Source organism: Aplysia californica, unplaced genomic scaffold (assembly GCF_000002075.1).
Source record: "Aplysia californica isolate F4 #8 unplaced genomic scaffold, AplCal3.0 scaffold00753, whole genome shotgun sequence".
NCBI classification, from domain to species: Eukaryota; Metazoa; Mollusca; class Gastropoda; order Aplysiida; family Aplysiidae; genus Aplysia; species Aplysia californica.
The window spans coordinates 191,108-217,150 of NW_004798023.1; the positions used below are offsets into that span (position 1 = coordinate 191,108).

Here is a 26,043-nt window from a genome sequence, read left to right on the forward strand (position 1 = left end):
GCAAGGCTTCTTCAAACAAAGTAAACCACATCAAGCTCTGCAAAGTAGACTTCCGATCTCATGTCAAGATCTCTAATGATAGTGATAGTGGAAGCAAAAGACAATAGTATTGACCTACGGTCATATTCAGAACTAGAGGAGACGTGAGACGAGAGGGGGGGGGGGGGGGGGGGGGGGAGAAGGAAGGAGGTGACCTACGCCAAGAACTTTCTCATGAGAATCAGGAATAATAGAACATGCTTTGCTTTAGAGGTTGAAGAGAAAGTCGTAGAAAAGATGCACTTAGACATCATGTATGTATACATTCTCTTTTGAGATGAAAGATTTGAAACAGTATGTTAAAGCAATTGACTAGTGATGTCTACATAGCTCACACCAACTAAAGAGAGAGAGAGAGAGAAAAATCAATATAATTATGTGAACATTAACTCTTAGTATACGACAAGCCACTTCAGCCGGCGCACAGCATCGCTCAGTTGTTTAGTCATTACGAATAATCCATGAAACCCCAGCAATTCATCTTTCCTATAATAAAATTGTACAGTTGACTGCAACGATCATTCATTTTTCAGTTTGGTGTTTATTTTAACTCTTTAACCCTTGAGTTTTTTCCACTGTTTCCCGGATTTTTTAAAGTCACCTAAACCTGGAGCACTATGTCTCATTATAACTCAAAAAGCTTGCCTCCAACTTCTAAATGGTGGAAACAAAGGCTTAGTCATTACTGAGAAAACTTGCTTCGGAAATAGTTCCGAAAAACAAGCAAAAACTAGCACTAAATAAAACGAACCATTTGTCACTAGTACTGGGGAACAGGGTTATTACCGCTGGACGCCCCCACCGTCTGATGGGGTTTAAAGAGTTAAGAAAATACGTTAAATAGGCGCGGGGTTACAGGGAAGTCTGGGTGACAAAATTGGCTGCGTTTAAAAGGGTGGAGTAGCCTTCTGTATACCAAGAGCTAAGACTGCGTATTTGGACAGGCCTGCATAACATCCTGATTAGCACACTGAATAAACTTATGGGCAGCAAGGAAGACATGTTGGTACAGGGTTAGCGTCACAAACAATGGACTATAACAAGTGATGAACCATCCTATAGTAGAAAGCCTTTTGGAATTTTTCAATGACAAAATAGTTGTACAGAATTTATTAACACAGCATTTCTAAGGAAGCATTTCAAAAATTTGTGCATCACATATCTAAATCCAGTTACTACTGAAATAAATATAAATTTTTGGGGGAAAAAACAGTAACAAAAAAAAACATGGATAATGAAATGAAAGTTTTAAGTAAAAATTAAAAACCCTATAAAACTAAAACTAGGTTTACTTTCAGTATTCAACTCAATTTATCATCATTCAAAACCATTCCTTCAAAATATACATCCCTGTCACTGTCAGTATGACGCAGGCACTACGCTAAACATTTTTTCACAAAAGAAATAATAAAAATAAAAATAAACTTCACATGGAAGTGTTTCTTAAAGCCATATTTGATTTTAAAAAATAGAAAGAAAAAAACACAACCCCCCAACCAAAACACCAAATAAACCAGTCAAGATAAACATGGTACACTTGCCAGGAATGGATGAAGTCTTCGGCTGCTACTATAACCTTTGGTTAAATACATTTAAACAGATTTTTTTTAAAAATGGGGAACAACATCCCCTTAGGCAGAAGCCTCTTCCAGCGACTCCATGGTGAGGATGCTGTGGAAGGTGAAAGGCTGGAAGTGGTAGCCATCTCCGTCGTAGAACTTGGACTGGAACTCCACCCAGTGCAGACGCAGGGTATGCAGGAAAGCACTCAGCCCTTCCATCAGCAGCAGGATGGCCACAGTCAGGTTGGCCCAGACGAAGAAGATGACGAAGAGAACGACCCCACCAACGTAATCTCCGCCGATGGAGAAACCCATGTGCAGCACCATGCTCCACAGGACCTCCGACAGTTCTGGAGAGAGGAAAAAACAAACACAAAAAAATGAATTCTTGTTATTATTGAATTGTATCTACTGTTGTTTGTTTTAGTAAGAGTTTTATGTAACTTGCAACACAATAAGGTCATATAATTGCCGAAGATTAGAGGTGTTACAAGAGAGGAACAAAAACAAAAAAAGGAGGAGTGATAAGGACGATAGATTTTTGACAGGAAAGAAGGAGCAAACTGCACCAGAGCATCCGCAAATCACCTACATCTGATGTTGTCGCTGCTGCCACTACTGATGATTCCATTGTAGTAGATGATAAAAGGATATAATAGAAGGGGAGCGGTGACACGGGACCATATAATGACAGATAGATTATATAGATAAAGATGTTCAAGCAGAGAGACAGACAAAATAACATTTTTATGCTATTGGTAAAAATGGGATGCAAACTTGTACTCACATTGAAACATTCTTTTTAAATCAAGAAAAAGGTTGAAGGAACTACCCTTCTAAACCAAACTGACAATGTTAAATATCTGTAAATCAACTCTCAGGAGAATTCCTATGGTGACATGGCTTCATGTGACAGAAAACAACATGAGAAGTTAATTTTACATGTGCAAAACGTGCAAGTTAACCAAAAAAAACAAACAAAAACGAACATATCTTTGAGGCATAAATTTAATTAAATTAGTCTTCAAATAGCTTCCTAGACTGACTTGCATTAGGAAAAACATTTCAGAAGATTCTTTTCTCACCAAGAAACCAGACAAAAACCCTCTGGGGGGAAAAAACAACCAGGTAGCTTACCAGCGTGAGCAAGAGACAGGGCCCACAATCTCAGGTAGGAGGCTGTGTGAGATATACATCCCAGACAGAATTCAATGGTCTCAATGGCACCTTCGATGACTATTTCACCAGTGTCCTCCTGAAGAATGGACAACATGAGCATTTCATAATTTCATACAGCAGCATAAAATGATGTCTTAAATCATATACACAGTGCTCTCACACAACGAGGTATACAAAAAAAAATAATACTTTAATCCCCCCCCCCAAAAAAAAATTTAAAAAATCAGAAACACAATTAACCCCCCCCCCCCCAAAAGAGAAAACAAAAGACCACAACAACGTAAGTAGTTTAACTTATCCTGCTAGGAATAATACCAAAAAAAAAAAAAAGTAAGACAGGCCGTATACACCTCCAAATATATCTTTCTTAAAATTAGAATACGCAAGAAGGAAGTTAAGTGCTGTTAGGTAAGTCTCGAAACTTAACTTTTAAGAAGCAACAACTTACTTCCTGGGATATTGACAAACTGGCAATTTACAAAAAAAAATTTTTTTTTGGAAAACCTTAAAATTTTGAGTCATGCTTTACAGAAAATACCCTCAGTGTGTGAGTCTCATATTATGTACATCATAAAATGGTCCTGAAATATAAAGGCAGTACTGCCGTAAGCTGACAAAATGCCTTTTTAAAAATTCACGGCAGTTTCAAGAAAAAGAGGCTTTTTGTCAGCGTAACTATTCAAAAATAGCATTCTTCCAAAATTTTGAATTCAAATTTATTCAAAAACTAGTCAGTTTCATTTTGATTCTTTTCACACAAGCAGGGTAACTGATCAAATCGACGATTTAGTAAATAAAAAATGTTGGCCCCAAAATGAAAAAAAAAGGCGTTTTGTCAGATTCCGGCAGAGTAGTCCCACACAATGAAGTATACATAAAAAAGGAATGAGTAGACAAAGTAAAAAAACTGTGTGTAACTTACGTGACCGCCATGGTCCGCATGCGGTTCAGACATTCCCAGGTTTTCCTCCTCATCCGAGTTCAGAGATCCAATGTTGGCGGGAGGATCCTTAGGAAAAACAAAAAGAAAACGCTACCATGAACTTTCTGAAATCAATACAGTATGATGAAGAAGAAAATCAGAGAGAAGAACCAAGAACACGTTAATGAATGACAGTAAAGGGGTGGGATGGGGGGGGGAGAGATGAGGAGGTCAGGGTTTTTCTGAAACTACAGGAGATTCTATATCCCTCTGAAAGAAGACCAGAGGAATACAGCATGGTATCAATTGGAGGCTGCTTTCCAGTTGAAAACATGCATTTTTAAGTGAAAAGGAAAACTAAATTAACAGCAGAAACTACACTGAAATGAGAAATGAAGGTGAGATAAACAAGAAAATGAAAAGATAAACAAGAAAATGAAAGTGGAGGATCAAAGCTAAATGCGTATGACACGAAACTAAACGAAATACTGAAGTTAAAAGAAAAGGGTGCTTGGGAATGGACATTCACTATATATGATAAGAAAGAAAGAAAACATCTTCCAGTGGAAGAAAAAAACCCCCAAAAAAACGACAAAACAACCATACCAGGAATCCTGTAATGCTTCAAAGGAGAAAAATAATTACATACAGAGGTACAATAAAACAATAATACCACCTGACATGTAGAGCATCTGTCCAGGAAAAGAAAAAATTGTCACATTATATTGCTCATGATGCAATATCTGTTGATATTTTAGGTACACAACAAAGGGTACTACTATATGCTTACAGTTATGCAATACAGGCATGACGAAAAGTTACTTTAAATAAAGAGCATTATATCTGCTGGTGTTAAAATTTTGTTAAATGACAGCAACACAACATACAGATTTAGTCTCACACACACACACAACAATGATAAGCACAGAGACAGTCCGACACACGTTGTTAATAAAGAACGTACCAATGGTCTCCCATTGCCCACACTGTCAGGTTGGTACGCTGGGTTCACTTGCTGTAAAGAAGTACAAGCCATGCGTGAAGCAAAATAAAATATCAAAACGAAATGAAAGCTCCCTGCTTCGGTGGAAGTCTTTGTGGCACTAAAGAGCCCATCACGTTACTTTTTTTTCTTCACAAAACCGAAGATATAAACCCTCAAGTAGGTTAGATTAGTGTGTTGAAAGAACTGAAAATCAGCTGAAAGAAGCCTGCCAAGCAGGTCATCCTATCTCCCTGATGGGTACTGGAAAAGAGAAAGAGTCCACAGTTTAAAACTCTTCTGAGTCACTAGGAAATCCTGCCCGTCTCAGCTGGACATACGAGCAAAGACAAACCAATGTCAATAACTTACACAAGCATTGTTCAAGAATTATATTTCAGTACATGACACCTCCGTACCTTTGCCAATTTTTCTGTCTTTGTTTCCAGTGTTCCCACTGACTATGCTTATTATTTGATAGAGAGAAAGAGACCGCTCGTAATATTCATCTAACCAGAATCATTCTCACTGATCACAAGACAAAACCTGTAAAAGTGAAATGAGCAAAACTATATATGGAATCAATATGGCCAATCAAAGTTCAAAGGAAATTAGTAAATTGTTTTTTCATTAAACTGTAAGTAGGGCCCCATGTTCATCATGAAAAATGAAGCAAAACAATTTACAAAAGGTAATATTACTGAACATACATACGATTTGACCAACTGAAGAAAACCTGAATTGAAGTTAGTTTTTTTCCCCTAAATCTTTCATCACTCTCTAATTACATAGTCTGTTGGCTTATCTTATTCTTATGAGCTCCAACATCCAGAAAGAATGCTTTATAACAGGTTAATAATTGATTTGGTTAAAATTTGATTAAAGAACATTTGTAAGATAGCACAAATCCAACAGTAACTTTAAAGTCTTTCATAGATTAATTTGAAAAACGAAGTTCAAATATAAAATTGTCAAAATTTCAAGACTCGCTGAGAAAAAATTTGCTCCTAACCGAAAGTGCTGGGGGATTTACTTGAACAGAGAAGATTGCATACAAAAATCTTTCAGTGAGCTCCAGTTATAACCACAGATTGTTTAACATACTGAAGTATAAAAGACAACTCGCGTTGGGAACCTTATTTCCCCTAACTTTTGAATTCTGCAATCATAAAATATTTTACAATGCCTCAAGACTCGGCATGCAAACAACATAAATAACCCTCCTCAGCTTATGTAAAAATAAAATAACACTGAGGGTAACACAAAAATATCTACAAGTCTAAAGTCTGTTGACAACTGAAGAAATCAAGCTATCCTACTGTCACGGATGCAGCCCTGTCACTTCATTTACATTTTCCATCAATCCCACAAATTAGGTTTTGATATGCTTGGTCACATGCATACTTTAAGTAACAGCAACTGAATCGGTGCTATGCTGCAGAAATACAATGCAGTATTCTGACACAAAACAGACTCGAAATACTGAACATTGCAGAGCCCACATAAGTAATATCCTCCACATGCCTTTACAGAATCAAATTATGACCCTACATATACAGTGCACACAAAAAGCAAATCGTAGAACTACTCTACCTAAAACTTGATCTAGGTTTACCATATCCACCAAACTTCTGAATTACATAAATCAGCCAAGGGGAAGCTAGATGAACAATTTTTTTTTTTTAAGTTTCAGATTGAAAATTGCACTAAAATTTCAGCAAAGTCAAATTTATTGTCATAAAGGACATATCAGCGTTTTTCCTACTCTGGGATCAATCACAGCAGCTTTTACATATCTAAGGATGAAATGTCCAGTAGAAACAGTTCCCCCAACCACCAAGCTTCAATAACTGACCATAAACTTTGAATACGGTACATCATTATGCTCCTGCAGGCCTTTAAAGTAACCACACACCAATTTACAGACTGAGACAGCATGGCCCCTATCAAGATGACGCAGCCCACAGACCACCCTAATTTTGCTTTGGGGCACTTTTAAAAGAACTCTATCTGTAGAAAGGTTACATAAAGAGTGTGGGTTTAATGCCCCTATCAACGCTATTAGGTTATCCAAGAGGCAGGAACCTCTAGATTTAACTTCTGTCCCTGACAGGCCCAAGCCAAATGGGTTGAGAGCCTTCAAGAAGACCCAATCTTGTATTCCAACAAGGCCATCTACTCTCTAGTTCAGCATAATACCAACTGAGCTAAAGGAGCATCCAAGCTCACATAAGAAAGATCCAAGATTTTGTTGGAATTTGAAAGCCTTGCATATTTTTCACTGTCCATTCCAAAAGGACTGGAATAGATTGACTGAAAAAGATAATTTCGCAACAACAGCTATTTGCCATTTTGACATACAACGGTCAGAGTGAGCATGTCATCTGTCAAAGCAATTGTGAACACCTATAACCTGTTCTTTTATGAGAACGGATCCACTGAAAAACTCATTCTTCATTCTCAAAAACATGGAATTATACAAAAAAAGAAAGAGAAAAAACAAAAAATCATTCAAAATTTAACATCTCTGAATTTTTAAATCCAATTCTTAATATATTCCTAAGAGTTCACTGCCTTGTTTTTTCAATTTCTCATTCATGCAACCTGCTCCCCCTGTCAGATTTATTATATTGAATTAATGTTTGGTTGATGTGGTAATAGCAAATGAAGTCTTTGAATTTTAGTAAGCCATTTTTTTTTCTTTTCAGTTTCTTTTACTAAACCCTGAAATTCATCATATCAAAACTACAAACAGAACTGGACAGAAAGGCTGAAACATATTCTTGCGCCTCTACGTCTTTTACAGTGGAAACCATCGTGGAACCCCAGGTATTGTATTACTGACAAAAAAAATTTAAAAAATTCCACAAACTACCACAAGCAGTAGGCAGCTCAACAATAACAAAATGGATCAGTCTTTAAAGAAACAAACAGCAAACCAGAGAATAAGCACTTTTTCAAAAGATAAACTATCAAAGACCACAAAATAATTCGGTACTTGCACGAAAAAAAAGCCACATTGTCCAGGGTTACAAATGAGCCTTCCTGTCTCTTTGTCCTTTTTAAGTTATAAAGAAACCATGCTCCTTACACTACAAATGCAAAACAAACCAACGTGGCTACATAAGTATATGAGGCACTTCTAACTCACCTAAGCACAATTACGTCTACGCAAACAGGGAAGAGGAGAAAAAAAAAAGCAAAGAGGGATGAATCCCATGTCTGAAGCCAGTAAAATAGAGAGGAGAGGGCGATACATGGTACAGAGGGATCACAATAATTTGAAGTAGCCCCAATCTAAGCCAGGGAGAAAAAGTGTGAACATACCCTTAGAGGCACAACAAAACATGTTGAAAAACATGAATCATATATTATTTGCTCCATTTCCTTATGAAAGAAGCCACATTTCTAACACATCAGTGGAAAGTACTTAGATTTCACAATATGAACGAAACTGTTTAGACATTATTTTTCAACTTGCAAAAGAATGTAAAATATAATATGTCCTCCCTACTTTTCCCGGAGGAGTGCTGCTGTTTCTATTTATAAAAGACAAAAATTAAAGTAGGTCAATCAAAGAAAGTTCCATATAGCTGTTTTACACTTTCTGTTGAACAGCCAACGTATTTGAATCCTTTTGAAAAACTCGGGAAAAAAGCTTGAGATTACACTGACAAAAAGGCAGGGCAGTATCGACATTTAAACATATGCATCGTATATATATGGGAAAAAAGCAAGCTCAGTGACTTTCTACATAAATCTGCACAAAAACTCCACTAACCTACATCAGTGTGTTTTCTCTCCCCACAAACAGACAGCAGAAACCATATCTAATATAAATATGAAAATTTGCAGTGGCAGATATGGATGGCAGCCTAAGACTAAATTCCATTCCTCATTTCTAATTCCACACAGCTGTCCTGTTTTACAACTATACAGAGAGGAAAAACCAAAGTTTTGGTGTAAGCTTGAAATGAGGTTCCTGTATGTGTGGGTTTATTGTTGTTGTTGTTTTGTTGTTGTTGTTTTTTTTGGGGGGGGATAAGAGCTTGGTATTCTACATGTATATGGTCGCTTTTAAGGACAAGCGGGCTAACCCGGATTTCAGGGGTTTCCAGAAATCTTAACCTACACCAAGAGTGGGCAATGCCCTACCTATAGGAGAAGTTTGGTTCCATTTGAGTTTATATTTGGTTATAGAGAAAAGTCTCCTTGTTTTTTAAAGAAACTGAATAAGGGGCAAAAACTTTACCTTCAATTTTCTTAGAACAGCATTTTTCGGGATAGCCTCCTTGTGTTTAAAAATGACCATATACAGTACTAGCTAGACTCCCAGGCCAAATCCTGGCTCACTTTCCAGTTTGCATGTGTGCAGCGCATAATGCTGGAGTTTGTGTCTTGGATATGTATGAAATATTCGGAGCTCCAGGGCATTTATTGCCCATGGTAAAGATAACTATGCTGTTGATAGTCGAAGAATGGGAGGCCTGATAAGGCAAATTTCACAATAACCCAAAACTGAGGTCAGTATGAACAGCTGCACTGAGGGTTGAAATAATCAAAGGCCGGGAAGAAAGACGAAGAAAAAAGAAGAAGAAAGAGGTAAGTTTCACCCTCCCTTCACACTTACTCCCCTCCACAACTGCTATAAGAAACAAACTCTCGGCTGCTTATTAATCTGACAGGACAGAGAAACTTGGGTGAGGACTGAGGGTATCATAATCACGACAATATACGGCAACATTTTTAAACCCAAGTGACTAGTCGCATGGAGAAATTTGGTTTTTGACCAGGCTGGCAGCTGTTGTAAATGTTTTATACCCATATTGACACAATTTAGGGAATTTAAGAGGGAAGCTGCTTTAACCTTGCCTGTCGGGGCTAACCCATTACCATACTGTGGGAAAAACATCCTTGCAAAAAGACAGAGATGAGATACTCGATACCGATAATAGTATATTCACAACACGAGAAACGGCAATATCTGTAGTCAAGTACAGTGGCTGAAATTCTCAATTTGAGAATGAGGAGGAATTGTGAGCGTCCACAATTGTGAGTGTGTTTAAGTTATACTATATTTTGAATTAGTGAACAAGAGTAGAGGGTTTTTAATCTTTCTTTAAACTTATGTTATAGAAGATTTTCTTTTCAAAACAAAGTGAAAATGTAGAGAAAAATCAACGAAAATGAACTTCTTTTCTTAAACAAACGCAAGTTCCAAAGTCATTGAGTAGAATTGTTATCAAACGAACTAGTAAAATGCAATACTGGGAACTGACTTACACCTTTCACTTCATAGAGTTTGATGTAAAATATCTGGAACAAACAAGCCTTGAACATGAGTCAAAATCATCTTGCACAAAAACGGTATCTTACTAACTCAAGACGATGCATGTGGCTAAACTTTGAATAGATTTGACTGAAGTTGTAAACCTACTGTATACTTGTCAGAATCAACTTTTTTCAGCTTTTGGAGATAACGGACAACTGGTACTTACAGCACAGTCGAATGGTAAAACTGCTGAAATTCTTACAAGACATACAGCACCTTTTGGTCATCCCAAGGAATTGACCAAAATGTAGGACTACAAACACATTTCAAATGCCCATCTCTTTTAGTTAAAACAGTAGATCAATTCATGTCCTATACAGACTTTGTTAAAGGGGGGGGGGGGGAGCCCGATACAGCAAAGGGACAGAAAAGTAGTATGTACGACCAATCATCCAGTAGTGACTTCCACCTCAAGTACCAATTTGAGTACAGAAACATACAGACAAGATAACAGCAGTTACTGAAACCATGTTTGTGACAGTAGTTTTTCTTTCACCCAATCAGTAGACAAAACCTGGGTATATGTCAATTTATAGCCATAAAAAGCAGACAAGATGCACAGTTTGGTTTGAGTAGTAGTTGATGGTGAGTGAGCATGATGATGGCCACATTTCACCACGAGTAGACTTAACCTGAGCCCCCACCTCACATCTGCAAGGAATATAACATGCACAACACAAGTCAAAATCCCAAAGGCTTATAGCATTATCTGCATTCAATCTATGGCCACACTACGGCGAGTCATGAGACTAAGGCACCTGCAAAATACAGAAACTAAGCTCAAAATGAGCAGGTACAATTCAACCTGTGCTTAGAGGTGTCATCCAAGTTGGGAGAAAATAAAGCACCCATCACTGAACAATGGATATATGGGATGCACAATAGCCTCAGCAGTGTCAGTTCACTGAAAAAAATACTTGCCAGCATAAGGATCTACAGGCAAAAAACAAAACAAAAACAAATCACCAATCACACCACCACCAAGAAGCACCGGGTAGCTCTAAAATACCATAGCATAAGTACAGTGGGGATATATATATATATATATATGAGCAGGCTTCTCTTCAAAACACATTTCTACAACAAAAACAAACACGTATGCATGTTGTTACATGGGTACAACATGTGCACAACGTCTAGGTACATGTGCACGGGAAGAGAAATGAGAAAGAGAAGGAGAAAGGGAGGGGAAAAGGCGGCTTATGTCATCTGACTATTGATTTGACGGCAAAAGTAAAGAACATCTGAAAAGCCTCCCAACCCTGTGCGCATCTATTTGTATAATCCTCGCTGTTCTAGAAATAACGAGTTATAGTGTGGACTGCGCGCACCGTGGGCTAATTCAGAGGAGGAGGAGCTCTTCTTTACTTTTGCCGATTGGACAAACCGACGATCCGGGTGCTGCAAAACTTACCCCCAGCTCCACGCCGTCCTGGGGACTTGGGCTACTGGGGTTTTCTGAGACCTTAGCTTCAGCTTTGGCTGAGCTTTGAGGCTATACAATACAACAACATTGGTGGATGGGGGAGACAAGAAGTAGCATTAGCACTCGTGTTCCGCAACACACTGCACGCACCTTCTCTCAGGCCCGGCTTGTTCTTCGGATAGCGGGTTCAAGTTTGAGCAAGGCACCAAAAAACCCCCACGAAGGATCAAAATGATGCCATGCTGGGCCCTCTCAAGGACACCTTGAGCCAAACATTATTCAATTCCACTACCCATTCTCTCAAACAAAAAAATATATCTCACGTCAAAGGTAGAAAGTAAAATCAGAAATGACAACAGTTGAGGATGAAAACGTTTCAAAATCATCAAACATTTAACAGGATCCCAGGTAAAAACAAATTCATGTGTGATACTTTTTTAAAAAAGAAGAAAAACATTAGAATATGTTATGGTTAATCCAGTATCCACAGTAAATAAAGGAACGGTGAGTACAAAAAAAAAAAAAAGGTGAGAAGGAAAAATTCATGCATCAGTTAGAACAACCGTAATGTTGTATGTAATGAGTACAGTGGGGGGACATGGGACAAATTAACATGTGCATGATAGTCATTCACAATTCCCCTATCAGGACTCAAAGAAGGAAAGCGTGTTCTTACGGACAATCTGTTACCAAGAAAACATGATCTATGTTGACCCAAGGAAGGAAAGTGTGTTCCTATGGACAATCTATTACAAAGAAAACACGATCTCTGTTGACTTAAAGACGGAAAGTGTGTTCTTATGGACTATCTTTTACCAAAAAAAACCATGATATCTGTTGACTACCTTATAACAGCTCACTAGCCGAGACAGCTTACGCAATATTCCTGAGGTTCTATTTTTCTCCAAATGGGCTATTCTTCATGGTAGCAAATGAGTAGCTTTTGGGGGGAATAAAAAGGGTGAAAACTCAAATGTAAGCTTATAAATAATGCTGAAAGAGAACTGCTGTACTGAAAACATATTGAAAGGACTAGTCTAGGGAAACAGATTCACTAAAGGAGGACAGTAGAAAAAACCGGTGACGGTGGGGAAGAAACCTGAAAAATTCAGAACTGAGGAAAATACTGCTGCTCTTTTCACCTACATTCTTCATCTTCAGAGCACTGAGTTGTTGTTTTTAGCAAGTTTCATCATTAATCTTTTATTCAAGAAGAACACTTCAATATCAACTCAATCAAACTTTAAACCCAACGCCAAAACTTACATTGATTCATTACACCTTCTACAGTTAGTTACTACACAGCAAAGGAGATAATGAAAAACAAAATCAAAAATGGAAACTTAAAACAAAAGAAAGCAAATGAAGTCAGAAGTCAGGACAGCACATCAAAATTGCACACAGACTCATAGGTGCCTCTATACAAAGGATGTTTAGTGAGTGGGAGCAGTGAATGATCACATGACAAAATCCGTTCAAACTAGTCGACAACTATGCACAAATACCCATGCGTGAGTCACAGCAGGCAACATTGGACGATTACAATGTAACACTATTACAGAAAACGACTTTGCTTGGATGCCACCGATACAATAACCACTTAAAACCACAGTAAACAACTGCCAGCAATACTGATTTTACCAGGTGCTTTCACAAAAAAAAATTCCAGTTCAAATCATGCAATGTTAGTGAAAACGTGGATGTAAGCATCTATCAAAAGGCAAAAGTTTATCATTGAAATTCCATCCCTTCTCCATGTTCTGGCATCAATCTAAAAACAGCAGTGTGCTTTCTAGCAGTATACAAAAAAATCAACGGTTAAACATTTTTTTTTCTTTTTCAGTACAAAATATTATAATCTATTCAGACCTTCACAGGGAGACCTAACACCACTAGAGACAATAACTGAAAGGTCGGCATCCATTGCAAAGAGCACATTAGGGGCAAAAACAAACTAAAGAGGAAAGGGTGGACTGGTAATGGGGTCAAAAAGAAACTTTAAAAATTCAGTCAACGTCCCACTGCTCCTCCTCATGCAACATTGCTTACAAGAGTGGGTTTTACTAGATGAGCACCTACCCATTCATTGCTTGATTACAAAAAACAATTATGCTCAACTTTCTATTTTTTTCAGTGACCCTTCTTAACGCTATTTAAAAAAAACACAAAAAAAACTGACTGAAATAAGCAGGTAGGAAACACAGAGGAGAAAAAAAAAGAGAACACCCCCCCCCCCCAAATCATCTTCAGATAGCTACACATAATCAGCATACGTACGTTTCCTGGTAGAACTTCATTGCTGATGAGAGGATCTTCATGCTGAGAGCGGTACACCTCTCTTGCCTGTAACACAGAAAAGGATAAGATTTTTACATTTAACAAATTGGAAACTTGACAACTGGCTGAAACTTTAAAGAAAAATTTAACGCATGCATGTAGAGGAAAAGTTTTTAAAAAAAAGAAAAAATTCAACTGCTTCAGTGAATATCAGCAAGAGCAAAACAAACTACAAATTTAAGACCAGTGGGAAAATAAATGAGAATCTTTAGCTCAGTCCATGCCATGGTCAATTCCACGTCGATGCCAAGCAAATTGTAGTCTGACCTACAAACCCGTTGGGGTGATGCTTACTTTGAGGGTTATCATTTTGCCTACATTTTATCAAACACCATCATATCATACGCCAAAATGAAGGAAAATGAATGAGGATTTTTAAAAAGTGAATAAAAATAGAAATAAATATCACACAACATCCTGAATTGGCGCAGTTGCTGTAAACCTATAGTGAAGATACATCGCGGATGGACACAGAATTAAAAAAAAATTTTTTTAGTAGAGGGTTTTACGGCGCTCGCCTCTGCATAAGGTCATATGAGCACCAAGGGGTGGGTGTCAACAGAGAAGTCCTTATAGGGAATCAGACTTACTCTGCTCACCTCTCTAGCTTCAACAGCACACGGTCTGCTTCGACTATCAAGGCACCCTGGAAATAGCAGGTCATAAGAGTGACAAACATACAAAAAAAGTAGAGGAAAATGACAATAGTAAGGATTAGGAAAGAAAAAGCAGCAGTTCCCTGTTGCAGATCAGGCACAATTATGAGCGTGACATGATGAATCAGCCCCTTTACAATTCTACTGTGCTTGAACGAGAAATGTCCCCCCTTTGGGAATGGCCTAAAGACACTTCAGTCAGTGGCAGTGCCCTGGGGGTGGACATGGAATGAGGAGTCTTGGCAAACACATAGCAAGAAAGTACAGACACACAGTTGGATGTCGTCTCTGTCAGTTACAGGCCATTAGAGCAGGCTCAACTGTATAGGACCCGCACAAGCGGCGAGGAATATGTCAGTCGGTTATCATTCTACAGTGTTATTATGAGTAACTACAACTCACTTTCTTTGCCCTTTTTACGGCGCACACTTGGTACACTGGCCTCACGATCAGCAGCACTGGCACCGACAGAAGGGCAATCAGAAGCAGGGTCGTCTGGATTGCTTGCTGTCAAACGGATAAGAGCAGAGTGCGTTACAGAAGCTTGAATAAAAATTAAGGATGAAAGATGCATTTAACATAAAATATGAACAAGTTGAAAATTGTAACCAAAAAAATATTTTAAAAAGTTACTGCCAGGAGTAAATCATAAAAATGGTTTCCCAACCTAAGTTCAACATAAAATCCCATTGAGAACAATGTCAACATCATTAAATGAACAAAAGAAAGACCCTAATCCTTCCCTTTCACTATTTAATTAAAACAAACAAATAAACAACATTTTCATTTTTCAACATGGGAAGAGACCTAAAAACAGAGAGGGAGAAGAAATACTTCAAGGAAAAATAACAAAGATGATGAATTTGATTTTAGTTACTGCACTCCACTCACCTGACCATCGTAAAAAGTGTTATTCGAATCACACGGATTACCAGGAGTTGGGTCGGTGTACTTCAGCATGAACATGTTGATGAAATCTGAAGAGAAAACACATCATCTTTTTTAGTTTTAGTAGAGGTTTTACGGCTCTCGCAACTGAATAAAGTCATATGAGCACCAGAAGATTAGAGGTGTTACAAGAGAGTAACAAACATAAAAAAGAAGAAGGGGGAGATAAGGACGATAGGTGTTTCATAGGAAAGAAGAAGCAAACCACACCAGAGCACCCGCCAACCACCCTCACACATCACCTTAATGAGACCATCATAATACGCATAATTTACTTACCACCTATACCCTGTGACATGAAGTATTTGACATTGTTTTTAAAAAAAAAAAGCAAAACAAAACCGATTATTTCACAACAGCAGGTCCACAAGGATCTTGTCCATTACATAGCAAAAAAGTACTGACACACTGCTGGACATCGTTTTATAGCGTAAACTTAAAATGGATCACCCCCCCCCCCCTCTTCCCACGGTCGATAAAAGCAAAGGCAAAACTGATTATTTCACAACAACAGGTGCACATGGGTCTTGTCCACTAGATAGCAAAATAGCACGGGCACACAGTAAAACATTGTTTCGAAACCTGGATCAATCCTCCCCTGGATAACAAGTTTCCCTGCAATAAAATAAGGAAAAAAGAAGACAGTAACACCCACACATTGGAAACTCTCCTATCATTTATCAGTTATGCCCAAATCACATTGAAATAAAATTACTTTTATCACAAACTTTAGGCCAGATAAAGAATAAAGGTAAAAAAAAAAATCAAACCGGAAAAATAAATGTTGAGTCAGTCGCACAATGAAAAATATCTTTTAAAAGTAAATCACTCACGAATCAGCAGGGAGGGAGCACACATAGAGGTCACGGCATCAAAGGTCAGCCACTTGTAGAAAATCAGGGCCACCAGGTAGCCAAACAAGCAGGTCAAGAACAGCATTTCCGGCAGGAATTTGATCAAGATGTCAATCTTCCTTTTGAAATGGCTGTTGAGAGACCAGAAGATAGGATATGGTGAAGCCTTGACAAAGCTCAAGTTTTATTTTCTTTTTCAGTTTTAGTTAAAACACCTACCAAAACAAACATTAATTTTAGTTTGGAGTTTTGCAGCATTTGCAACACAAATAGGTCACATAAGTGCCAAGATTTGAGGTTTTACTAGGGAGTACCAACTGCAGTGAGGTTACTGAACACACACATTTTACTGGCCATAATGTTTCACAAAAACAAAATGTTCCATCCTACACTACAAAAGGTGTGGGGCGGAGAGGATGGCGGAACAACAAGAGTGGGACTTGCGCTCACCAAGAGGCGTTGATATGACACTGTTCTGTTTCAGTCAGTGTTTCACCACAGCTTCACGAGCGCTCGCGTACTTGCGATTCATTGAAGCCGACTGAATCGCGAATCGCCACTCACAAATTTGACGAGCAGGATCCAGCCCTACTTTGTAGCGTCTACTGCCATTGTTAACGACCAAGACAAATTTCTCCCTTCCAGATGAATAAAGATTGTCATTGTAACACACAAAGAAAAGATAAGGATGGTAGATTTCTTTATAGGAAAGAATGAGCAAACCACACAAGAGCACCCGCCATTCAAAGTTTATTTATTTTCCTGGTCACAATATTCTGAGCATGAACCTTTTGGCCTGACGACACACACTTATGTCTGCATTTACACCTTGATTATAACATGTATAATCAGATTTCTGTTGTTTTTCAAGTTCATAAGAACAACACTGTTATTGCAAAGCAAAATCATGATCATAAATCTGCCGATGAGAGACTTACACGTGGTTGAAGATGCTCAGTACCACACCAAACATCATGTGAATCACACCGAGCACAATTGCCATCTTCATCTTCAACGAGTTCAGAAACATGATCTTGTTCTTCGCCGACTGCCAGATCTGTACGAGGAACAATTAATATTGTGATGATACGCATCTTACTTTTGAAAACAATATACGACCTGCAAGTGACATGGAAACTGCAAAATAACAGGGGAAGTACAGTTCACAAAAGGGTCATCACAGCATCTGAGAATAAGTTTTTAGAAGTCAGCACGTCTACAGACTAGACATTGAAAGATTGTCTTTTCGTGTTTTTCTCATCAATCAGAAATATTTGCTTACCAGTATGACAACTGTTTCCTCCATTAAAAAAAAATTTGATGGCTTAAAACCAGTCCTTTATTTTTCGGTAAAAAATGCTAACATTTACTTATATCTTAGGTGTAAATGTTCATTTATTACATCATGTATTGAACGACAGTGGGTCTGTTTGTGAGTGAAAGCACAGATGATGTGTGCATATGTATATGTATGTGGGACACAGGGGGTGTGGGGCAATATTTGTGTACGCCCATGTGTGTATGGTGAGACAACAAACCAATGTGCCAGTATCTGGAAAAATAAAGATCAATCTTATCTTAAAAAAGCACATCTCTGACTCACCGGGTCCACACCAACCAAGTAGGCCGAGGAGTTGATGTGATAAATAGCAGGATCCAACTCAATCTGCTCATTGTTGAGCAGCTCCTCCTCCCTGTGGATCAAAATTTCACGTTGTAGTAAGCGTTTTACGGCACTTGCAACACAATTAGGCAATATATAAATGCTGAAGATTAGAAGTGTTACAAGAGAGAAACAAACACAAAAAAGAAGGAGGAGAGATAAATATGATAGATGTTTAATTTGAAAGAAGGAGCAAACTGATTATTGTCTACAAACATAAACACTAGCCAATGTTAGCTTTCACAGTAAAATTTACACACACAAAAAGTATAGATAAAAAAGGAACAGAGTAAACATACTGCTCAGGGTGACTGCCAAACTGGCTTCAGGAATGAAAAAATTGAAATAATAAAAGACGGACACTGATTTTACACAATCTGCCCCCCCCCCCCCCCCCAAAAAAAAACAACAACAACAAACCAACTAGACAAACAAACAGCCATGTTTTTTTAAAGTTTTAGTAAGAGTTTTACGGCACTTGCAACACAATAAGGTCATAAAAGTGCCGAAGATTAGAGGTGTCACAAGAGAGTAACAAACATAAAAAAGAAGGAGCAAACCACACCAGAGCACCCGCCAACCAACCACAAACAGCCAGCATCCGTGACTTTCAAAACAAATTCTTTAACAGATACATGACATGACTTCATTAAGCCTTCATTGTGGACTACAAAATGAACAGGGAAGAAAAAAGAAAATCTTTTCAGTCAAGGCTTGCTTTGAAACTGTTGTGTATGGGACATAACAAGGTTATTGTCCATCCCTGTTTTAAGGGAGCTACCTCCCGCCACTTTGAGACACGCGCAGTAGCGACTAGTGGGGTGAGTAATAAAGTGCAGTTGCTGTCCAAGATTGGTGTGGTGAGCAGTTATTCTTGTGCTCGTGTCAGTTAGTGAATTGTTCTGGATTAAAGTGAACCCAAAGTAGACAAACAGAAACTTACGTCATATTGGGCTTCCACTCAGACCCGAAAATGTTGAAGGACTTGGAGAAGGCGTCGTTGTAGATGATACCGGTGTAGAAGGAGAACAGCCCCATCATCATGATGATGTAGCGACCTCCAAAGAAAGTGTTCCAAATCTGAAAGGGTTTGCAAGCGCAAAAGTTGAGTAAAGTGAACATCATGACAGGATTTATATTAGTTTTATTAGCTTAAGGAAGTTTTACGGCACTTGCAGCCCACATGGGTCATCTAAGTGCTGCGGATAAGAAGGATTTTTCAAAAAAAAGTTTTAGTAAGTTTTACCACACTGGCAACACAATAAGTTCATACAAGTGTTGAAGATGAGACGTGATACATGAGAATTATAAACATGTAAAAAGGTTTTTAGTCTTAGTAAGTCTTTTACAGCACTTGCAACACAATAAGGTCATATAAGGGCCGAAGATTAGAGGTGTTACAAGAGAGTAACAAACATAAAAAAGAAGGAGGAGAGATAAGGACGATAGATGTTTGATAGGAAAGAAGAAGAAGCAAGCCACACCAGAGCACCCGCCAACCATCCACCCATGTAAAAAGGAGGTGGGATAACGACGATAGATGTTTGACAGGAATGAAGGAGCGAACAACACCACAGCACCTGCCAAAAACCCACTTATGACAGGTAGCTGCCATGCGAAAACATAATGCTTCCAAATATAACATTCAAACATACAAGAGATATGTAATACTACACCAGTTATACAATATAAAACACAGACAAAATTTAAAGAACCAAAGCAACAGACAAATAAAACAAGAATTTTTTTTTTTGGGTAAGTGTGTTTTATGGCGCTCGCAACTGCATACCGTCATATGAGCGCGCGGGACACATAAAACATTTTCAGTTGGTAGGAAATTTTGAATTTTGCACGGGTGGCGGCCGAAGCCTACTCTGATCTATTTTAGACCACCAAGGGATCTTTAACGTGCGCAACTTGCACATGGGCCCTCTGAGATTTTTTGCCCTTGTCCGAGAAGGCAAGGTGTAGATCTTTCCTACCAGAAGATCAGGGGTGGGGCTGAAAGACAGCAGTAAGAAGGAGCCAAGGAGTAGCAGTAGAAAGGCTCAGGGTGGCCAGGGAAATTTTCCTCCTAAAAATCCTACCACACCAAAAAAAATCCTACCACTGTAAGTCAAGCTGTTTCTTGCCATTGTCAGTGTTACGGCTCTCATCAAAGAGAATCACGTAGAGGGGGTTATTTCGTACACATCTCAGGATAGCCGACTACATCACTGGGGTCATATAAGGGCCGAAGATTAGAGGTGTTACAAATATTCGAGAACTTTTATGTATTTTCTCGGGTCTTTCCCGAGGCAACTAACAGACTTCCTCAAATTTTCTTTTATTGCCGACGTTTATCCAACCAGCCAATTAATGTTCCAAGGTACCCATGTTTTGTGCAACTACACTGAAATCTCAGCTATTTTTCAGCCTGAAAACATCTCATGAAGGAGAAGACTCGTGTCAACAACTGCTCTAGTTGATTACTATTATATTACCGTTGGTGCTCCTTTCAGTATCTCTCACAACACTTGTTCTGTTCTTAAATAGATTTGGCACCACACTGGTTGGTTTGGGCTTTCATGTGTTTTTGAGGTACCATGTGAGTGTTCAAAGCTTTTACACCTGAATGACCGATGACAAATACTTGGGAACAAAATTTTCATCTAAACTTGCTTTTATCATCTGGATACTCCATCAATCATTCTGAATACTTAGGGTTGGACAACCACTCAGTGTTGATGAAGTAGCACTTTCCCATGATGCTGGATCTAGTCTAGATCTCTCTCTCTAATTATAGTCTACACATATATAGTCACAAAAATCATAAGAAAAATAAGTCTGTTTCTAGCCTGGGTTTCAATATGCCAAGTGCCGTCAATCTTCTACTCTCCAAAGACCATCTTGCTGAGTTTTTCCATGGTCAAACGACTATCACCCATCCAATGACACGCCAACCCTTTAGTTCAATAACACAGCTTTCAAGGTATGATGGATCCCGATTCCACACAAGTCCTGCCCAACACGCACTATCCAGAAAGCTCTCATTGCAATCAAAATTCTAAATGCTAATGCTAAAATTTGCTACCAAGTTCAGTTTTTTCCCCTGGTGTTGCCTTTAACCCCCCCCCCCCCCCCCCAGTGTATCCTTAAAAAAAATTAATAATCCCCCCATCCCGGAGTCCTATGCTTCGCAACGCTCAGACTTGGAATGAACTTTAGTAACCCTAACATTTGCGGTACTCACTCGACGCCCTATCATCATGTGTGTGACATACAAACGCGCAGGTTCAGTGACCGGTCACGACGGCGAGACCGACAAGACACTTGTAGGCCTATAACTTTCTTTTCTTTTTACACAAGTGACAAATATAGATTTATTTTCATAGCGACACAGCCTTTGTAATGCACAAACTGCATGTTACAACAATGTATTTCATTGCGACACAGCCTTTGTAATGCACAAACTGCATGTTACAACAATGTATTTCATAGCGACACAGCCTTTGTAATGCACAAACTGCATGTTACAACAATGTTGTGTTATTAGACTTTTACCGGCAAATTTCAGGGTGGTAGTGAAAGCGAAAGTAGATCTAGATTTTCCCAATCGGGCCTCGGCATCACTCGTACACTTCCGCTTGCCGCCATAGACGCCTGTTCGCATGAAACGTACTCTCAGACCGGGAAAAGCTGAATGATCGCGACCAACAAAATGAACTTAGGGACGTTATTGGATTTGGTTTTCAAATATTCGAGAACTTTTATGTATTTTCTCGGGTCTTTCCCGAGGCAACTAACAGACTTCCTCAAATTTTCTTTTATTGCCGACGTTTATCCAACCATTTCCGTCGGAACAAAATTTTTCCTACAAAAATCCGACTTATCCAACCTAAACAAAAATTTCCGACTTCCCCGGCCACCCTGAAGGCTGCAGAAAGAGTCACGAGCCCAGAGTAGGGGGCAAACGAGGTGAGGGGGTGGGGGCAGAAAGAGGAGACGAAAGCAGACGACAGAACATTGCTAGAGAGCAGGAAAGGGGGTGAAAAGAAAGAATTTTCAGAGAAGAAAATTTTTCGCTTGCTACCCGGATTCGAACCCGGGACCTTTGAATGAGAGGCCAACACCTTAACCTCTAGGCCACGACAGCCCCCTAACAAGAACTGGACAAACATGGTTTCAGTATACTGAATGATCTAACCTCATTTGAGATTTTCTTGGCAGCCAGAGACTTCTCCGATATGCACATCCACAAGCCAAAGAGGAACATGATCAGACCATGACCAGCATCGCCAAACATGACAGCAAACAAGAAAGGGAAAGTGATGCAAGTGTACGGGGCTGAAATGACACGACGAAAAAAAAAGAAGAAATTTAAAAAGAGTTTTAGTGAACATCAATAAATATTTATACAGCAAAAACAAGATATAACAGCCACGGACCCAATGCAAAAACTGATCCCATTGTATAATGTTTGCTATTGATCAACAAGAATCAATATTAAAAAATGATAAAGGTTATACATACCAAACACTTATGAGTAGATTCATTCTTTTAAAAATAAAAGAAACTTTATATTTCTGGTTACGAACCTGGGAAAAGTCTGGAAGATTCCTTAACAGCTCAATTTTCACTAAACTGAAAAACTCTGAGGGTAATAGGGTTTGAACTGAAATTAAAGCAAATGCAACAACTTGTAGAATACTGACAAAGTGGAAATCTCTTCATTATCATACCTGGGTTGACCTCCTGGTATGTGCCCACACCGTAAGCATCCACAATGTTCTGGAAGCCCTTCACAAACTTGTTGGAATTGTAGTACGTGGGAGGAGCTTCGTGCGTGTCCATCGGCTGGATGACACTTGGGATAGAACTGCCACTGACTTTCTGCGAATCAATAAAAATTAGAAAATGAAAAAAAAAAACCCAACTAGATAAATGTACTTCTGTGGATCAATAAAAATCGGGCTGCAAATGAAAAAGAATGAGATAAAATGTACAAGGACTTGAGGTGTAAGAAGACAGTAAATACACATAAAAGATGCGATTACACAATACCATATTATGAATAATCACTTCCTTTCTCATCCTGAATCAGGCCTGTAACTAACATTTTTCACCTTTCCCTATCCTCGGCAAGCCTCTTGACATTATGTCATGTCTTTCTACTTTTCTGTACATTTATAGTATATAGATACCAATATATCTTATAGAATCTGAAAGGAAAAAAAAAAAAGAATTCTCACTCTTGTTTAAAAAATAGACTGCTATGTCTTTCAATTTCTGCCCAATTCAGACATACAATACAAACACACCAAACAACAATCAACACCCCCAAGTATTAGTAGAAAGAACATCCTTCCATCGCTTTTCTTTCAGTGCCTTTTCAAAAAGAAACACAAGACTAGTACAAGTCTAAAGTGGATGGAGCCACTAAAGATAAACCTAAATCAAAGACTCAAAGACCCGCTCAGAGAATCATCATGCTACAAACCTCTCCCAGACTGAGAGCATTCCTGATGTCATCTATGGCCCGTAGAGGAAACCAGCACTCGGCAATAAGGCTGTTCTGGTGCACTTTGAACATGTTCATTGTGTGGTAGATAGCCTTGATCTTCTCAACCTTGATGATCCAAGAGCGAAGTTCTTTCCGGGCATTTTCCAACACACGGAGTCTGTGATCTCTGCTCTGAGCTAAAACCTGGAGTGGAGTTAAACAAAACAATATTGAAGATTCAACTAGTTTAAGATTACAACAAAAAAAAACCCCGCCAAAATACGCCACACTCAAATTAGCATATCGATGGTAACAGTTACAAACAATGCAAGTTTGAAAACATGGAAAGCCGAGTGTCTAGCGTGCCAGGAAATGGATCTACACATATATTTTGCGGAAATGCTGTATTGAAAGATTTTCACCCCGTAAACTTGCACAACATTAAGAGGATTTCCAAGTGATTTTTTTCCAGACACAAATAAAAATTGACCCCATTTTAGACCTATATGGCCAACATCCCTTTCTTCACACATGCAATAAAAACTTATTTGTGTATTTGAGCATGAGTGCATATTAGTGTGTATAGAAGAAAAAAAGAAAGAATAGGGGTTAATTAAACATCTCAAACAGTTAACTTATTGACTGAAAGAAGGCCAAAGTAAGCACTGTAAATTAAGGAGAGTATATTAAAAAATGTTTTCAGTTCTGTCAGATACTGGAAGAAGAAGAAAGAATACAAATTAAGTTAACAGAAGGGGTCTGCTAAACAGATTGCAGAACTGAACATTTCCAGAACAATAAATTCCAAGATTACTTTAACAGACTTACATTTTCCAGGTCAGCTAGTCTAGTGGTGACACCAACCAACATGTCAGCTCTTTTTCCCAGATCATCAGGTAAAGGATAGACAGTCCCTCTCAGTCTGAAAATAAATAAACGCAAACAAAATATTTAAAAAATTTTTTTTTAAAAACCCAATTGAATATTTGCCTAAAAATGTCTGCATGGTGGCGAAATGCTCGATAGATCTCTTTATTTGTGTGCATTTATGTCATAATTCTATAAGCACTAATTCAAGGTCCACAACTGAAGCAAGAATAAAAATCACATTGAACACAAAGTTTACCATATCTTATGAAGCTCCCATTTGCTTCTTGAGTATTTTTTGTCCACACCTCAAATTAATTCCCTTAACTATAGTCTACTTACAAAGAGAAAATAAAGCGAAGACAAAAGAACGTATTAAAACACATAAACAATTCATTCAAAACAAAGGACAGGTTAGGTTTTGTGAACCCAAATAGCCAGTAGGTACCACATCGGAGTCTACCTAATAGTGTCATCCATGTTAGTCAATAAGTTCTGAGGAAGAGCTTTTCTTTACTTTTAGCAGTCCGACAAACCGATCAACCCGCTCCATGCCAACCTGAAGAGCTGCTAAAATTTTCTGACGCACTAATTCACACCAACTTACCCTTCACACACTTTTTTGCACTTGTTCTTCAGCTGGTCTCCTTGGTAGAACATTATGAACATGCTTTTCTTCAGCATATCACCCTGGCAATAAGAAAAAAAAAACAACCCAAAATGTTTCACATGTCTTCTAAAAAGGAACAGACTGCAACCAAAAAGAAAACCCCCACATTGAAACCAAATACTAGTCAACCATAAGAAGTCAATTTTTTTGGGTAAATATTCTTAACTCCCCTACAGTTTCTATGGAAATTTTTTTTTAACGAACAAACAAACAAAAATAATAAATTAAATAAGATATTAAATAAAGCATTACAATAAGCAGCCTTATAAAAAACACTACAACATACATCTCTAACATCATATCTTTATAGTCTCAAATTTAACACAAATTGCTATTACAACTCATCATGAACCTACAGTGATGGGATCCTCCAAAGGCTGGGCTATTTCCTCAGTGCGCAGGTACACGTTGCTGTGTGTCACAAACTTCAACACTCGCTCAAACACTGGGACTTTCTCACGTAGGATGGTACCAACATGATAGCTGCCAAGACGAACAGAAAATATAAAAACATAAGACTTTAGTTCATTTCATGAAAGTACAATACATTGACATAACCAAAATGTTTATGTGGGCATCTCAATTTCCGGGACAAACGGTTTTTGAGCTAAGGTGAGCTTCATCGTCACTGGAGCAGAAACCAAACATTGACTTCTCCATACTTAACAAAGCACAACCCAGGGGAAACCCCCCCAGATTATATAGAAACTTAGATTAAGCCAAAGAGAAGCTTATTATTCTTTTTTTCTCCCTTGCTGCAGTAAAGAAACAAAATATGCTCTGCCAGTTTAAAGGATCGCCACCCATGAACCGACATTAGGAAAAGATATACGAATATGGTTTCAGTATATATCACACTAACGGAAATTCTCATGCAACACATAATATGTAAATTAGGATGTAAAGACAGAAAAACCCATCTTGTGCTTTTTGACATTAGACATTCCAACTTCTTCACCAACACATCTGCACGCCTCAACACACGTAATGTAACAAAACTTAGACCTGCATGTGAGCCTCAACCAGATTGTCTGAAAATTTTGCGCAATGAGAGCTTTTGACGAGTGTCAAGAGGAAGGACTTCCGAGTAACGAGCGACCACCCCAACAAACACAATAAAGAAG

General features: G+C 38.4%; 1 protein-coding gene across 4 annotated transcripts in view; it reads right to left on the minus strand.

Moving 5' to 3' along the window:
• Nucleotides 1-1,110: 1,110 nt before the first annotated feature.
• LOC101850442 (V-type proton ATPase 116 kDa subunit a1) overlaps nucleotides 1,111-26,043 on the minus strand; it is a 36,830-nt gene continuing 11,897 nt past the window's right edge. The window contains exons 7-24 of one of the 4 annotated variants that reach the window (XM_013088506.2): nucleotides 25,276-25,402; nucleotides 24,857-24,939; nucleotides 24,211-24,304; nucleotides 23,380-23,586; nucleotides 22,622-22,772; nucleotides 22,087-22,226; nucleotides 18,844-18,980; nucleotides 17,841-17,931; nucleotides 17,176-17,294; nucleotides 16,217-16,368; nucleotides 15,327-15,412; nucleotides 14,838-14,942; nucleotides 13,720-13,785; nucleotides 9,968-10,000; nucleotides 4,667-4,717; nucleotides 3,703-3,789; nucleotides 2,739-2,856; nucleotides 1,111-1,951 (exon numbers count right to left, since the gene is read on the minus strand). In XM_013088506.2, coding sequence (XP_012943960.1) covers nucleotides 1,671-1,951; nucleotides 2,739-2,856; nucleotides 3,703-3,789; nucleotides 4,667-4,717; nucleotides 9,968-10,000; nucleotides 13,720-13,785; nucleotides 14,838-14,942; nucleotides 15,327-15,412; nucleotides 16,217-16,368; nucleotides 17,176-17,294; nucleotides 17,841-17,931; nucleotides 18,844-18,980; nucleotides 22,087-22,226; nucleotides 22,622-22,772; nucleotides 23,380-23,586; nucleotides 24,211-24,304; nucleotides 24,857-24,939; nucleotides 25,276-25,402 — 2,128 coding nt within the window. In that variant the 3' untranslated portion in view covers nucleotides 1,111-1,670. Of the gene's footprint in view, nucleotides 1,952-2,738; nucleotides 2,857-3,702; nucleotides 3,790-4,666; nucleotides 4,718-9,967; nucleotides 10,001-11,430; nucleotides 11,512-13,719; nucleotides 13,786-14,837; nucleotides 14,943-15,326; nucleotides 15,413-16,216; nucleotides 16,369-17,175; nucleotides 17,295-17,840; nucleotides 17,932-18,843; nucleotides 18,981-22,086; nucleotides 22,227-22,621; nucleotides 22,773-23,379; nucleotides 23,587-24,210; nucleotides 24,305-24,856; nucleotides 24,940-25,275; nucleotides 25,403-26,043 lie in introns of all 4 variants that reach the window. The other 3 variants (XM_005109173.3, XM_005109174.3, XM_005109175.3) reach the window with 3 other exon arrangements.